Here is a 14,897-nt window from a genome sequence, read left to right as displayed (position 1 = left end):
TGGAGAGAAAAAAATTAATGCTGCCCCTACATTAGGCCACTCTTGGAGTATAGTGTTCAATTCTGGTCGCTACACTACCAGAAGGATGTGGAGGCTTTAGAGAGGGTGCAGAAGAGATTTACCAGGATGTTGCCTGGTATGGAGGGCATTAGCTATGAGGAGAGGTTGAATAAACTTGGTTTGTTCTCACTGGAACAAAGGAGGTCGAGGGGCTACCTGATAGAGGTCTCCAAAATTATGAGGGGCATAGACAGAGTGGATAGTCAGCGACTTTTTCCCAGGGTAGAGGGGTCAACTGCTAGGGGGCATAGGTTTAAGGTGCGAGGGGCAAGGTTTAGAGGAGATGTTTAGAGGTTTAGAGGCAAGCTTTTTACACAGAGGGTAGTGGGTGTCTGGAACTCACTGCCGGAGGAGGTGGTGTAAGCAGGGACGATAGTGTCGTTTAAGGGGCATCTTGACAAATACATGAATAGGATGGGAGTTGAAGGATACGGACCCCGGAAGTGTAGAAGATTTTAGTTTTGACGGGCAGCATAGTCGGCGCAGGCTTGCCGGGCCTGTTTCTGTGCTGTACTTTGTTCTTTGTTCTTTGTACGTTTGTAAACCTCGGGAGTTCTCAACTCTCTGCAACCCTTAACTTTCCTCCTCTTTTTCTTAACCTTTCATCACTCCCTCACACTTTATATATGCTACAACCTGGGACTCTTACAATGCCATCAACATTTCCAATATTCTTTTCTCCTCTTGCTATATAATATTATAGTTCCCTACCACTCAGATTATATGACGCAACTGTGGGGTTGTGCGACTTTGGAACTGGGTGCCTCAGAAGTCAGTGGATGCGGAGTCACTGAATAGTTCAAAGGCAGAGGTAGATACATTCTTACTGTACAAGGAAATCAAAGGTTATCGAGGGTAGATGCAAACGGATAGCCGTGGTCTTATTGAGTGGCAGAGCAAGCTTGAGGTGCCAAATGGCCTTATTCTCCTATGTTATATGTTCGTAATTTAAATTAAGATATGATGAATGTTACAAGAAAGCGTGGCATACTTTTTTTTCAGGTTGTCAACCCAACAATTGCTAAACTATGTATTCTTTGAAAAATGACTGATTCTGGCACTGCCTGCAGCTGAGATAGAAAAGAAGAGCATTTAAGTATAGATAGAAACTTGGTACATAATGGATAGAAGTGCTGACCCTTGTTTATCTGATTAAATGTGCATTTCTGCTTGAGCAAATCATAGAAATGCCGGTCTGCTGACTCAATCCAGATAGGTCATCCTTCCAACATAAATGTCTTCTAGTGAGGTGGAGAGCAAATTAATTGGGAGAACAAATCACTAAACTGGAGTATTCATAAAGAACACTTCAAGATGTATTTTTTCTGAAAATTATAACTTATCAAATAATCCGCATTCAACATGATAACCTTCATTGGACTCTTGTGGTGTATTTTTTTTTATGTATTATATGTAGTGTCCAGGACAAATATTTGATGAGATGTGCAGTTTAGAAGCACAGTAGTGCACAATTATTATTTTTGATATTGCATATTTCAATAATGTATGTGACTGTGTTTTGAAAAAAAACGATGCACTTCTAGAGCAAGAAAATTGATTTGCAATAGGATGTTTAATGGGTAATCTACAAAAATGAGTCAGACTTGTTTCACTTGATGTTTTTCCTCTTCTAAAATGTGTTATGTTTCAAATTAACAGTGGACACCCATTTTATCGAATCTGAAGAATGGCAATACTGTTTGGGGATTTGTTTCACAAGAACCAACACCACTGTTGCCTTTTCCTGTTCCAATCATAATTCATTTAGGGGACTACAACATGGATGGCTTCCCTGATGCATTGGCAATACTGAAGAACACTTCAGGCAGGTAGGTTGCTTTATCTTTTAAACAGCCATATCAAAAGTGATTGTAAAAAAAATTCAAATTTTACTTATGGGTTATTTAAAAGTAGGTAATGCATGTACTGAAATCCTGCCCACCTAAAAACTCAGAAACTAATAAACAACATTAAAAATCTAACCCAGCCCTGGATGCTGGCAATTCAGAAAGAAAATATGTAAACTGGAAACACAGCCTTGGAGAATGAGAAGGGTACTACTTCAAGATAGCTTGATAAATTAACCTCCTTATTACATTAGATTTCAGAATTTTTATTCGGACATTCACATCACATTATAATTACGGATAAACTCGAAGACCTCGCATCTGTCTTCTTTAGGAGTAGTAGCACCATGGAATATGATGGAAGAAAGACCTGCATTGAGGGAAATCTGAAGAATGTAAAAGTGCAATTTTTTTATTTTTCAGACTCAAAACATTTTAAAAGGGAGAACTAAGCCTTTTGTGGTCTAAAACACCTTTTTTTTTTTTTGGAAGTTCTGGCGGTATACCTGCCCCTCAGAATTTCTGATTTTGTTTCACATTTACGGAACATTTTCTGGCATTTTGACATCCTCTGGCTTTGAATGAAGTGTAACTGGTGGAAGAGAGTTCCAGCCAGTGCTGACTTCATCAAGAAATGTTCCAAAGCCATGCTCTCACTCTGAAGTATTGAAAGTTTGCATGTGCAATAACCTGGAAATGTTTGTAATTATTGCCGATCAATACTGAATGCCCCTATATGACATTTGCCTGTCAATAATAAAACTGTACCTATCTACAATATGGCTATAAGTATTGTGGTCGTCGGAAAAACTTAAAAGCTCATTTGATGGCAGTGCAACTACAGAATTCTGATCACCATGGTTATGAAAGCTTCTAGTTTTAGTAACTGAGGCTTACTGTAATCCATATTTGATGCATGGAGTAGTCATTGACAAGCCAGCACTTTGATAACTTTGCTCCATATTTTATAAATGTACCAAGATCATAAAATTCTCAAAGCTATTGTTTATTTGATAAAGCAACATAAATGTTTTTGCTAGACATGTTAAAGTCAGAGCATAATACAGAAAAAAGGTTACTTTCTCCAATCTTGAAACAAATTGAATGAAATTCCAAATCAGCTTGGACCCAAATAATTGTATTTATCAGGAAGAGAGAAAATATATGCAACCCAAGAAAGACCAAACCCAAGTAAACCTATGCTTTCATTAGCAGTATGAATTAGATGGGTTGTATTTTAAGTAAGCCAAACAAAAAAAATGCCATATAGCTTTCTCAATGGGTGGGACTTTCTGGTGCCACCAGCGGGTTCCCCCGCGGCAGATGGTGCGAATAATGGGAAACCTGTTGATCTTGCGGATGGGAATATCCCACTGCCAGCTAATGACAGGCCGTCGCAAAACATGCTGTCGAGGGGAATGAGGATATAGAAAATCCCACCCAATGCATTTTAGTCATGATTGTGACCTGCTCAAATTTAGGCTGCCCTTTAGTATTGATTTTGGACAGTTGGTGGCATGACATACACCTCATAGCTGATCAATGTCAACTAGATACACATGGGAGAACAATAATAGGAAGTATAAACCAGGTTTATGGGAGTTCAGACAAGTAAATAATGATAGCTCTTTGCATTTTGCAGCTTCCCATTCCGTGAACGCGTTCACTGCCCGTTATTACCCTTTTAATGTGAACAGGCAGCATGCCAGACGGGCTCTTGCAAGCAATGCAAAGCTTACCACCAAATGAGTCATAACATAATGAGTCATTGGACTACACCCCTTAAGACGACTCGAGTGGCAATTTACAATGTTCTGTCAAACTGCAAGTCCCAAATCTCAGGAAGCCAACTTCAATAGTATGTCAGCTCCTCATACTTTTACTCCCTCAGTTATCATAAAATTTCATTGACCTTCTGATCCCCATCCTCTTCATCATCACACACCTTTGAATCCTCCTTGCAGATCACAAAGGTTAATTGCCATTGCTCCTGTCCCTCTTCCTCATCATTTGTGCCCTGTTATTGTAGGAAGGGAGCATAGAACAAAGGATGATCCCCCTTTGGGACTAAAATGGTAGAAAAGCTTATGGCTTTTAATGACTGACTGTTTATTTCAAAGGGGGGGCAGTTAGCTCAGTTGGCAGGACGGCTGGTTCGTGATGCAGAACGATGCCAACAGCACGGTTTCAATTCCTGTCCCGGCTGAAATTATTCATGAAAGTTCTGTCTTCTCAACCTTGCCTGAGGTGCGATGACCCTCTGGTTGAATCACCACCAGCTAGCTCTAAAGGGGTCCTCTGCGACTGTGGCGACACTTTGACATTTCAAAGAAACCAAGGCATTAAACATGGTGCACTAATTTTTCTTTAATAAACTTAAGAGTACCCAATTTATTTTTTTCCAGTTAAGGGGCAATTTAGTGTGGCCAATCCACCTGACTGCCCATCTTTGGTTTGTGGGGGTGAAACCCATGTAGACACGGCGAGAATGTGCAAACTCCACACAGGCAGTGACCTGGGGCCAGGATCGAACCCGGATCCCCAGCGCCACAGGCAGCGGTGCTAAACACTGCACCACCGTGCCACCTGATGGTACACTAAATTTTATGTTGCTTTTTAAAACTGTCTGCCCACAAATGGTACTGAAAACTGCCACTTTTGGCCTTTAGAGGGAAGATCTTTGATGAAGCAGTTAAAGAAAGTTGGGTCTCGGGCACTACCCTGAGGTATGCATGCAGCAATGCTCTGTGGATGTAATGATCAGCTTCCAACAATCAGTGCCAGAATTTGGTACATACAACTTCACCCAGTGGAGGTTTCTTTCCCTGATTGCTATTGACTTCAATTTTGCTAGGGCACATTGGTCAAATGCTGCCTTTATATCAAGGGTAAGTTACCTTCACCTCACCTCTGGAATTCATCTCTTTTATCCATATTTGGACTAAGTTGTAATGGGGTCTGGAGCTGAGTGGCCTTGGCAGATCCCAAACTGAGCATCGATGAACAAGTGTTGCTGAGCTATTGCTGCTTGATTGCACTGTCTACGACACCTTCCACCCCTTTGCTGATTGCTGAGAATAAACTGATGGGGCAAAAATTGACCGGATTATATTCATCCTAGTTTTTGAGGACAGAACATATATCTGAGCAATTTTCCACTTTGTCGAATAAATGCATGTGTTGTAACTGGAACAGCTTGGCTCAAGGTGTTTTGCATTCTGGAACACATGTCTTCAATACTACAGCCAAGTTGTTGTCAAGGCCCATGATCTTGGCTGTCCCAATTGCCTTCAGCCATATTTTTGTTATAACATGGAATGAATCAAATTGTCTGATGATCGGTATCTATGATGCTAGGGACCTCAGGAGGATACCTAAATGGATCATCCACTCAACATTCTGGCTGAAGGTGTGTGTGGTTGCAATTCTATCCTATTTACTTTAAATAGTGTCCTCATAGAGTCTTTGAGGACCGTGGGTAGTCAACTCTTACCAAAATGGTCTTGGACAGGTACATCTGCTACAAGTAGATTGTTGAGGACTAGTTTGAATAGTATTTTCCCTCATTTTGGTTCTCACCACCTTCTGCTGGTCCAGCTGAGAAATATGTCCTTTCGGACTCAACTAGTTCAGTCTGTCACAGTGTTACCGAGCCACTTTTTGTGATGGACATTGAAGTCCCTCACTCAGAGTACATTTTGCACCCTTGCTACCCTCGGTGCTTCTTTCATGGGGCACCATGTTGCATTGTGGCTTCAGCTGTAGTGTCCCAGTGATGGGATGCTGAGACTTATGTTTGCAGATCCAAATTCATGTCTTGCATTGTGCTGCTTCCATGCAAATTGTTTCCAGAGTGTTTTAAGTTGCTTACGATGTGATCTTTTTTTTGGAAAATATTTGTATTGGTGTTTCAAGTAACAGTTACAGAATAAGGGAGACGGTGGTGTAGTGGTATTTGTCACTTGAGCTAGTAAACCAGAGATCCACAGTTCTGGGGACCCAGGTTCAAATCCCGCCACTGCAAAGGGTGAAATTTGAATTCAATAAAAATCTGAAATAAAAAGTCTAATGATAACCATGAAACCATTGTCAATTGTCATAAAAACCCATCTGGTTCACTAATGTCCTTTAGGGACTCAATGCCCAAGTCCCAGGAGAAATTTTTTAAAAAGAAAAGAGAAAAGATCTGGGTTTCACACGTAGAGTATCATACAACAGCAAAGAAGAAAACCATACAGAGGTCAAAACCATACAGAGGTCAAAACCATACAGAGGTCAAAACCATACAGAGGTCAAAACCATTCAGAGGTCAAAACCATTCAGAGGTCGCAACAACCAGCCCCTCGCTGTCACCATAGCTGTGACTGGGGCTCTAATGCTGGATAGTATTTCCATTTTTACATCTGTGTTTGACTTTTAAAACTGTTTGTTGGGTTCTGCTGGGGCCTCTGACTCTTGGCGTTCAGGGTGGTCCCCAATTTCCCCTTCTGTGTCTTGGTGTGGTTGGGGTTCCTCCCCTCGCACATCTGTAGATTTCATTCCGGTGGGGGTGTGGTTTCTCCCCGTGCAGGGGTGGCCCATGCTCCCTCCAGTAGGTGACCCCATTCCTTCCCCTGCCCCGTCTAGCTGCTGGTTACAAACCGGTCTGCAAATAGGCTTGTGAATTTGCTCCATGTGTGGAATTTCTGCTCAGACTCTCTTATTTCAAATTTGATTGTTTTCGAGCATCAGGAATCCAAAGTGCCACATGCTTGCCCAGTTTTGTGCTGCTGGATCTGTTCTGAGTCCATTCCATTTAGCAAGATGATATTGCCACACAACATGATAGGAGAGTTATATCAGTGTGAATATGGAATTTTGTCTCCACAAGGAGATACCGCCAGCATGTTGATAGGAGCATGATCCCAGGCAACCATGTTTTCTGTAAATGGGGGTTCAGTAACTCCCTAACAGCACTGTGGATGTGCCTATACCACATGGTTTGCAGCATTCCAGCAAGGCGGCTCATTATCACTTTCTAACGACAGTAAGGGTTGGACAGTAAATGCTACCCTCACCAGCAATGCCCACATCACATGAATGAATTTGAAAAGTGAAAGTGACCACACTTAAAAATATTTAATTGGCTTTAATGTTCTTCGGGATATCCTGAGATTGTAAAATGCATATATAAACATAAACCTTTTAATATTCCTCAGATCCAATAGATACTTTGCAATAATACAATGTGTCAGACCAATTTTGTGCTAAATCACAATAATTACAAAATAAATAGTGGATTACATGCCAGTTTTAACCTTTTCCATTGGATGAATTTTGTTCTCATTAAGCGACTGAATAGCACTCGAAGGAACGGTACATTTTCATGCTTTTTACTCTGCGTATATATGCTTTTTCAGATTAAGTATAATAACTGATAGATGGTGGCACTCCTAACAATAAGACATTTTAACCTTAACCTCTGAAAAGTATCAGCATGGCACTTACTGTTATTGAATTCCAAGTTTTGGCATTTCATATGTCAATCTAGCAATCAGAAAACACATCTATTGCATTTATACCTCAATTTTGTTTGCCTCAAGAAATAATAGTGCTTGGGCAGCCCGGCGCCGAGGTCCGAGGTTCGATCCCGGCTCTGGGTAACTGCTTGTGCGGAGTTTGCACATTCTCCCCGTGTTTGCATGGGTTTTGCTCCGACAACACAAAGATGTGCAGGGTAGGTGGATTAGGGTTAGGTTTTGACAAAGAGTCATTGGACTCGAAATGTTGGCACTTTTCTATCCCTACAGATGCTGCCAGACCTGCTGAGATTTTCCAGCATTTTCTCTTTCGTTTCAGATTCCAGCACCCGCAGTAATTTGCTTTTATCCAGGGTAGGTGGATTGGCCATGCTAAATTGCCCCTTAATTGGAAAAAATGAATTGGGTACTCTAAATTTATAAAACAATAAAAAAGAAATAATAGTGCTAAAGTTTTCTTGACCGTTTACTTTTTCCAGTGAAAGGAAATATCAGGGCTTTCAATAAATGCATCACAAATTTAGTTTAGCCCATCCAATAATGTGAATGTTTGTGGGTTAATATGCATTTGGATGTATTCTTATTCTACTATGGTTTATACATGTCTTTATATATGATGAGTATCTCACAACACTACCTGAAAAACTGATGCTTTGGATAACTTGACTGTTTTACAGTCATTATTTTGTTCTGATGTCTGAGTGTTTTTGAACTGTGGTGCTCAAAGCCGACCCCGCCAAGTTCCATCTCCAGTGCTTGCACTGTTTTAGAGATGTTGTTAAATGTCTGAAGAAGGAAGAATGTTAAACTATGTACCATGGGCATTATATAAACTTAGTTCAACCTTCAGGTGAAGTTTATTCCCTTATTCAGGTGGCTCTCTCTCTGGCCTGGTCCAATTTGTAGAGTTTTATATACTTATTTATAAGTTTTGTCACTGCTCATACATGGTCTTCCTGGTATCTTCTTTCATTGAACTAAGATGTAATTCAGAATAAATAACACATCAGTCACAGTGGGAAAGAATACCTGACTCATATGGTCCTGTTTTTAATGCAAGTTTGAAAGATGGTTTTCCCCAACTTGCATGTAGATGGAGGCTTTTCTACATTTAAAGAAAGATATGATCGGTGATGCACTCTCGCGGCCTGGCATATCCCCCAGTCTAACATCACCACCAAGTTAGGGGATCAACCATAGTAAGTGCAGAAGGGGATGCCAGGAGCAGCACCAGATATACCTAAAAATGAGGTGTCAACCTGGTGAAGCTGCAATTCATGACTGCTTACTTGCCAAGCAGTGTTAGCAGCAAGTCATGGACAGAGCTAAGTGACACCATAATCAATGGATGAGTTCTGCAGTCCTGCCACATCCAGTCGTGAATGGTGATGGACAATTAAACAACTTGCTGAAGGTGCATTCTCCACATCCTCAGTGTTGGAGGAACCCAGTTCATTAGTGCAAAAGATAAGGCTGAAGCATTTACAATCTCCAGCCAGAAGTGCAGAGTGGATGGTCCATCTCGGCGGCCTCTAGGGGTCCCCAGAATCACCGATGCCAGACTTCAGCCAATTCAACATGATATCAAGAAATGGCTGAAGACACTGGATACTGTAAAGGTTACAGTCCTGACAGTATTCCAGCAATAGTACTGAAGACTTCTGCTCCAGAACCTGCTGCACCCCAAGCCAAGCCAACCCGTTCCAGTACAGCTACAGCGCTAGTATCTACTTTGACTGAGTATGGCATCAAGGAGCCTGAGCAAAACTCTGACTACTGATTGAGGGGAGGACCACTCAACTGCTTGGTGTCATACATTGTACAAAGGAAGGTGGTTGTGTTTGTTGGAGGTCAATTATCTCAGTTCCAGGACATCACTTCAGGAGTTCCTCGGAATAGTGTTATAGGCGCAGCCTTCTTCAGCTGCTTTATCAATGACTTGCCTCCACCACAAAGGCAAAAGTGGGTTGCTCGCTGATTGTTCAGCACCATTTACAACTCCTCAGATACTGAAGCAGTTCATGTCCAAATGTAGCAAGACCTGGACAATATCCAAGATTGAGATAACAAGTGGCAAGTAACATTTGTACTATGCACGTGCCAGGAAGTGACCATCTCCAACAATCAAGAATCTAACCCTGCCTTTGACATTCAATGGCATTACCATCATTGAATCCCCCACAAGCAACACCCTGGGTGTTACCATTGACCACAAACTAAACTGGATTAGCCATATAAACTGTGGCTACAGGAACAATAATATCTTTATTGTCACAAGTAAGCTTACATTAACATTGCAATGAAGTTACTGTGAACAGAGGCTCGGAATTCTGTGGGGAGTAGCTCACATCCTGATTCTTCAAAGCCGGTCCACCATCTACAAGGCACAGAGGTCTGATGGAATTCTCTCCACTTGCGTGGATGAGTGCAGCTCTGACTACACTTAAGAAGCTTGACTGCACCAGGACTAGGACTAGCTCACATCCTGATTCTTCAAAGCCGGTCCACCATCTACAAGGCACAGAGGTCTGATGGAATTCTCTCCACTTGCGTGGATGAGTGCAGCTCTGACTACACTCAAGAAGCTTGACTGCACCAGGACAAAACAGATCGCTTGACAGGCACCCCATCCACAAATATTCACTCCCTCCACCTCCAAATAGTGGCAGTAGTGTGAACCATTTGTAAGATATACTGCAGGATCTCACCAAAGCTCCTTTGACAGTAGCTCCCAAACCCATGACTGCTGCCATCGAGAAAGAGAAGGGCAGCAGATGCATGGGAACACCACCACCTGGAAATTTCCCTCCAAGCCACTCTCCATTCTGACTTGGAAATATATCACCATTCCTTCAAAGTCCTGCAACTCCCTTACAGCACTGTGGGTATACTTACAGAATGGAACTGCAGCAGTTCAAAAAGGTAGCTCACCACCACCTTCTCTAGGGCAATTAGGGATAGAATAAATGCGGCACTAGCCATCAATGGCCACATTTCATGAATTATGTTTTAAAAAATTATACTATGATTAATAGAAACAGGGTGGCACGGTGGCAGTGTTTAGCACTGCTGCCTACAGCGCTGAGGACCCGGGTTTGATCCCAGCCCCGGGTCTCTGTGTGGAGTTTGCACATTCTCCCCATGGCTGCATTGGATTCATCCCCACAACCCAAAGATGTGCAGGTTAGGTGGATTGGCCATGCTAAATTGGCCCTTAAATGGAAAAAAAGGATTGGATACTCTTTAAAAAAAAAATGTTAATGATTAATGGAAACGATGTATCAAATGGCATAAATCTTCATTCAAATTAACAAAGTACTTGCCCTTTAATATTATTTTTTAGTCACAGTAGAGATGAATGCACATTGGATGGCAGTTCATCATTTTGCTGTTAACACCTTCTCGAGAAAGGGCAGCACGGTGGCACAGTGGTTAGCACTGCTACCTCACGGCACCGAGGTCCCAGGTTCGTTCCCAGCTCTGGGTCACCGTTCGTGCGGGGTTTGCACATTCTTCCCGTGTCTGCGTGGGTCTCACCCCCACAACCCAAAAAGATGTGCAGGATAGATGGATTGGCTACACTAAATTGCCCCTTAATTGGAAAAAAGAAAATAATTGGGTATTCTAAATTTATTTATTTTTAAAACACCTCAAGACACATTTTTGATTCTTTACTCAGTCCATTACTGTTCCCTTTGCCCTTGCACCATGAACACGTTTGCCATTTTTAATCTCCTGCCTTCCACCCTATCTCAAACTTTCACTTTGTTTATATTTTGTATATTATGTTCAAAATTGGAATGGGTATGAGTGTTTTGTTTTGCACGTCAATTAGACGTAAATATATTACAATTATATAATGCAAGATATTCAAAGAATATTTTGTTCTATATAGTGATTTTCTATGATGTTTAGTTAAAAGAAAACTACACATGGTTAATGTATCTGATAGATTCATGACACAGTTTCTTGCAAGGTATTGAGCTACAACAATTACTGCTGTCACGATCACAAATCACAGATGTATGCTTGACAGAATAGGAAGCATATCTAGGAAACAGATTGAAGCAAGGGACTTGTTCTCTCCAGCTGAGAATTGTTCAGCGTTTTTTGCAGATTCACTGTTGCCTGAAGCAAAGTCATTCAGTCCTCTTACAAACAAAAATGTAATTGAAGTGAAAATTAATGAACAAGTGAATAGAGGACCTGATTTGTTGACCTTTGCAAGGATTGTACAGTGTCTCCCCAGTATTTGCTGGCAAAAAAAGTGAAAAGCTTGAACCCTTGAGCTGGAGTGTGCTACCTTCTCACCCCTTCTACTAACTAAATGTTCGTTTCAGAAGAAGGCACTCCAAGCAGCAGAATCCAGGAGTGCCTATCTCCTGGTACGGGGCAGGATTGATTCCTTCTTTAGTATAAATGCCAAAAGGCAATTGCATGGAAGATTTCCTGCAATTATCCCACAAATGATATAATCTGATAGTCCATTGGCAATTCTGAACACATTAATTCTTGGATCTGTTCCCTCCCTATGAGTTTTAAATCCCTCCGGATATTGAAGACATACAGCTCAGGGTGAATATTTTCAGACACCATTCTCCATTCATCCTGCATCTAACTGTTTAAACAGCAGTAGAAAATGCTGCAGAAGATAACAATCTCAATGATAACTGGGAGGTGTTATTCTGATTGAATAGGATAGGTAATAGAAGTAATTTCTCAATAGGTATCAGTGAGTTCAACTGATAATGGGTTTTATCTTCATTAAACTCTCTTAGTCTTCCTTTTAAACTGTGGACTCTTGTGAGATTAAAATTATAACTTAATAACCATCATTGTATCTATCATGTTATGGGAGAGGTGTTTTCAGAACCCCAAAATGTAGCATGGAGTTCAACCAACCCCCACCTTTAATGGATTGTTGCTTTTGAAGCACACGGCTTGTTCCCCAGGTGTAGTATTACAATTATGGACACGTGGTTTTTAAAACAAAACAATGTTTATTCCATGAACTCAAATTAACCTTTTAAATAAACATTGGATCTCTAAACACCCCTTACTTCAAAGATAACCCCGAAAATAATACAACACTACCCAATCCTGCAAACTGTTCCTTTACACATCCAAAAGACTTAACAAATCCTTCAAACAGAAGCACATTAGATTTATATTCAATACTAAGACCTTTTACAATTCCGATTTCACCAAAGGATTAAGAGATAGTCCTTCATGACAGGGATCACCAGCAATGCAGCTCACAGCCACACCCAAGCTTTCTTCAAACTGAAACTAAAACTCCCAAAAAGCAAAAGTGAGCTCAGCTCCCCCCCCCCCCCCCCCCCCGTGACATCACTTCAGTAATATGATCAGCTGCATTTCTTAAAGGTACATTTCTTAAACATCCAATTCTTAAAGGCACTCTCACATGACAATTATCTCTGCTAGAAGTTGCAGTGGGTGTCAAGCTTCAATCACAAACTGTCCACAACTTACACTGTTAACACGAATTAAACACCATGTAACTTTGATTAAAACTGGAACATACTAAAGGTACAGTCCATCCGTTTACCTTTCCACACAGATCTGTTAGGCAATATACATTTGGTCATTTTGATGTGCACAAGCTGCCCTCTTCTATGCAAGCAGAAATGAGAATTTCCAGAAACTCCTAATAGTGTATCTGACAGAGCTAAATCTATGGGGAATTCGAGAACCAGGTATTAGGACATTGGAATTTATTCACTGCAACCTCCCAATAGGCACATTGCTTTTTGATGCAAGTTCAGTGATTTTTTTTGTGTTAAATCTTCACAGCATTTGTCCCCCACCACTGCTAGGCGATAATGCCATAATGCCAGGTACTGCCACGCATGACCCTCTTCTCCACTCCCCCCCCCCCCCCCCCACCCCGCCCAAAGGAGCTATACTTACCTGTGTGCCCCCAAAGGGGATGGTTTGCCAGGTCTGTGTTGGTCCACAGTTGGTACTGTGTTGTAAAGTAAACGCCGCGGCCATAACATCGTGCCGTCAGGGGCTGGAATGCCGTATGCATAAAATCCCTACAGTGAAGATAAAAGCAAATTACTGTGGATGCTGGAATCTGAAACAAAATCGGATATACTGGACAATCTCAGCAGGTCTGACTGCACCTGTGGAGAAAAAAAGAACTAGCGTTTTGAGTCTGGACGACTCTTTTTCAAAACTAGAGAGAACTGGAAATGGGGTCATATTTTTATTGTAGTGAGGGGGGGGTGGAACGGTGGAGCTGGATAGGGGGCCAGCGATAGGTGGAGATTGACAAAGATGTCGAGGACAGAAAGACAAAAGGCACATAAATAGGGGTGATTAATGCTATGAAGGCTGCTGATTGTGGCACGTAGAGATTAGAATGTGTGAATGGCAGAACAAAGGTGAGCTGTGTGTTCAATGACAACTAGGCCCAAGTGGGGTGGGGGGAACAATGGAAGAAATGAAAATAAGTTGTTAGAAATAAAAATGGGGTGAAGGTGGAGGAGAGTTCACAGCCTGAAGTTGTTGAACTCAATGTTAAGTCCCAAAAGCTTTAACTGGCTAATCAGAAGATGTTCCTCGAAATGTTAGCTCCCTTCCCTTCCCACAAATGCTGTCATCCCTACAGTGAAGATGGAGGCCATTCAGCCCGTCGAGTCTGCACCGACCTTCCAAAAGAACACACTATCTCGACCCACTCCCCCGTCCTTTCCCTTGAACACCGCACATTGATCATGGCCACTCCACCTAACCCGCACATCTTTGGAGTTATGTGGGGGATAATACCACGGGGAATCATGTTATTTAAATATATAGTCATAGTGTTCCCGACCTTTCATGACGGGAACCCTGTTACATCATAGGTGTGGGGGTGAGGACAATAGTAATGGGAAATCCACGCGTCATAAAAGCTGTTTGGAGATTCCCATTGGCGGCTTTCCTGTTTGCTTAACTTTCTCTCTCTCTCACTCTTTCCCCCCCCCCCCCCCCCCCCCCCCACCACCACATGACTTCCACATGATTTGCTATCTGAACTTGGGAATTACAAATGGGAATGTCAAAATAACCAGCAATACACAAATCATTCAATCAACTTACCACAGTTAAGTGAATAGTATAATAATTTTCACAAATTGACATAGAAAGTGCTGAAATGTCAGTCAATTCACGGTTCGAATACGGCTACGGATTTGTGATTCCAATAACCTGTCAATAATGGACGCCATTGATGAACATCTATTTTGAAACATTAGGATCAAGGGTAAAACAGTTGGAAACACTTAAATTTACTGGTGATTTTTAATTTTTAAAAATTCCATGTTTCTGCCTAATTATCTGTTTTTGTGTTCTTATTATGTGTACGATTATTGGTAGCGTTATCAGAGTTGTTGCTGTTACGACCAGGTGATAAAGGGCAAACTGATTCCCCTATTCTCCCACTCCTGTAACATGTTTTTTCTGT

At 41.6% G+C, this 14,897-nt stretch overlaps 1 protein-coding gene across 1 annotated transcript in view; it reads left to right on the top strand.

Moving 5' to 3' along the window:
- The window catches only part of itfg1 (integrin alpha FG-GAP repeat containing 1), a 357,461-nt gene that overhangs the window by 173,514 nt on the left and 169,050 nt on the right, over positions 1–14,897 (top strand). Inside the window, exon 10 of the mRNA XM_038806657.1 lies at positions 1,720–1,889. Coding sequence (XP_038662585.1) covers positions 1,720–1,889 — 170 coding nt within the window. The remainder of the gene's footprint in view (positions 1–1,719; positions 1,890–14,897) is intronic.

The sequence above is a fragment of the Scyliorhinus canicula genome, chromosome 9, assembly GCF_902713615.1.
Source record: "Scyliorhinus canicula chromosome 9, sScyCan1.1, whole genome shotgun sequence".
NCBI classification, from domain to species: Eukaryota; Metazoa; Chordata; class Chondrichthyes; order Carcharhiniformes; family Scyliorhinidae; genus Scyliorhinus; species Scyliorhinus canicula.
The sequence above is the reverse complement of the archived record's forward strand: the minus strand, read 5'-3'. Positions and strand labels throughout refer to the sequence as shown.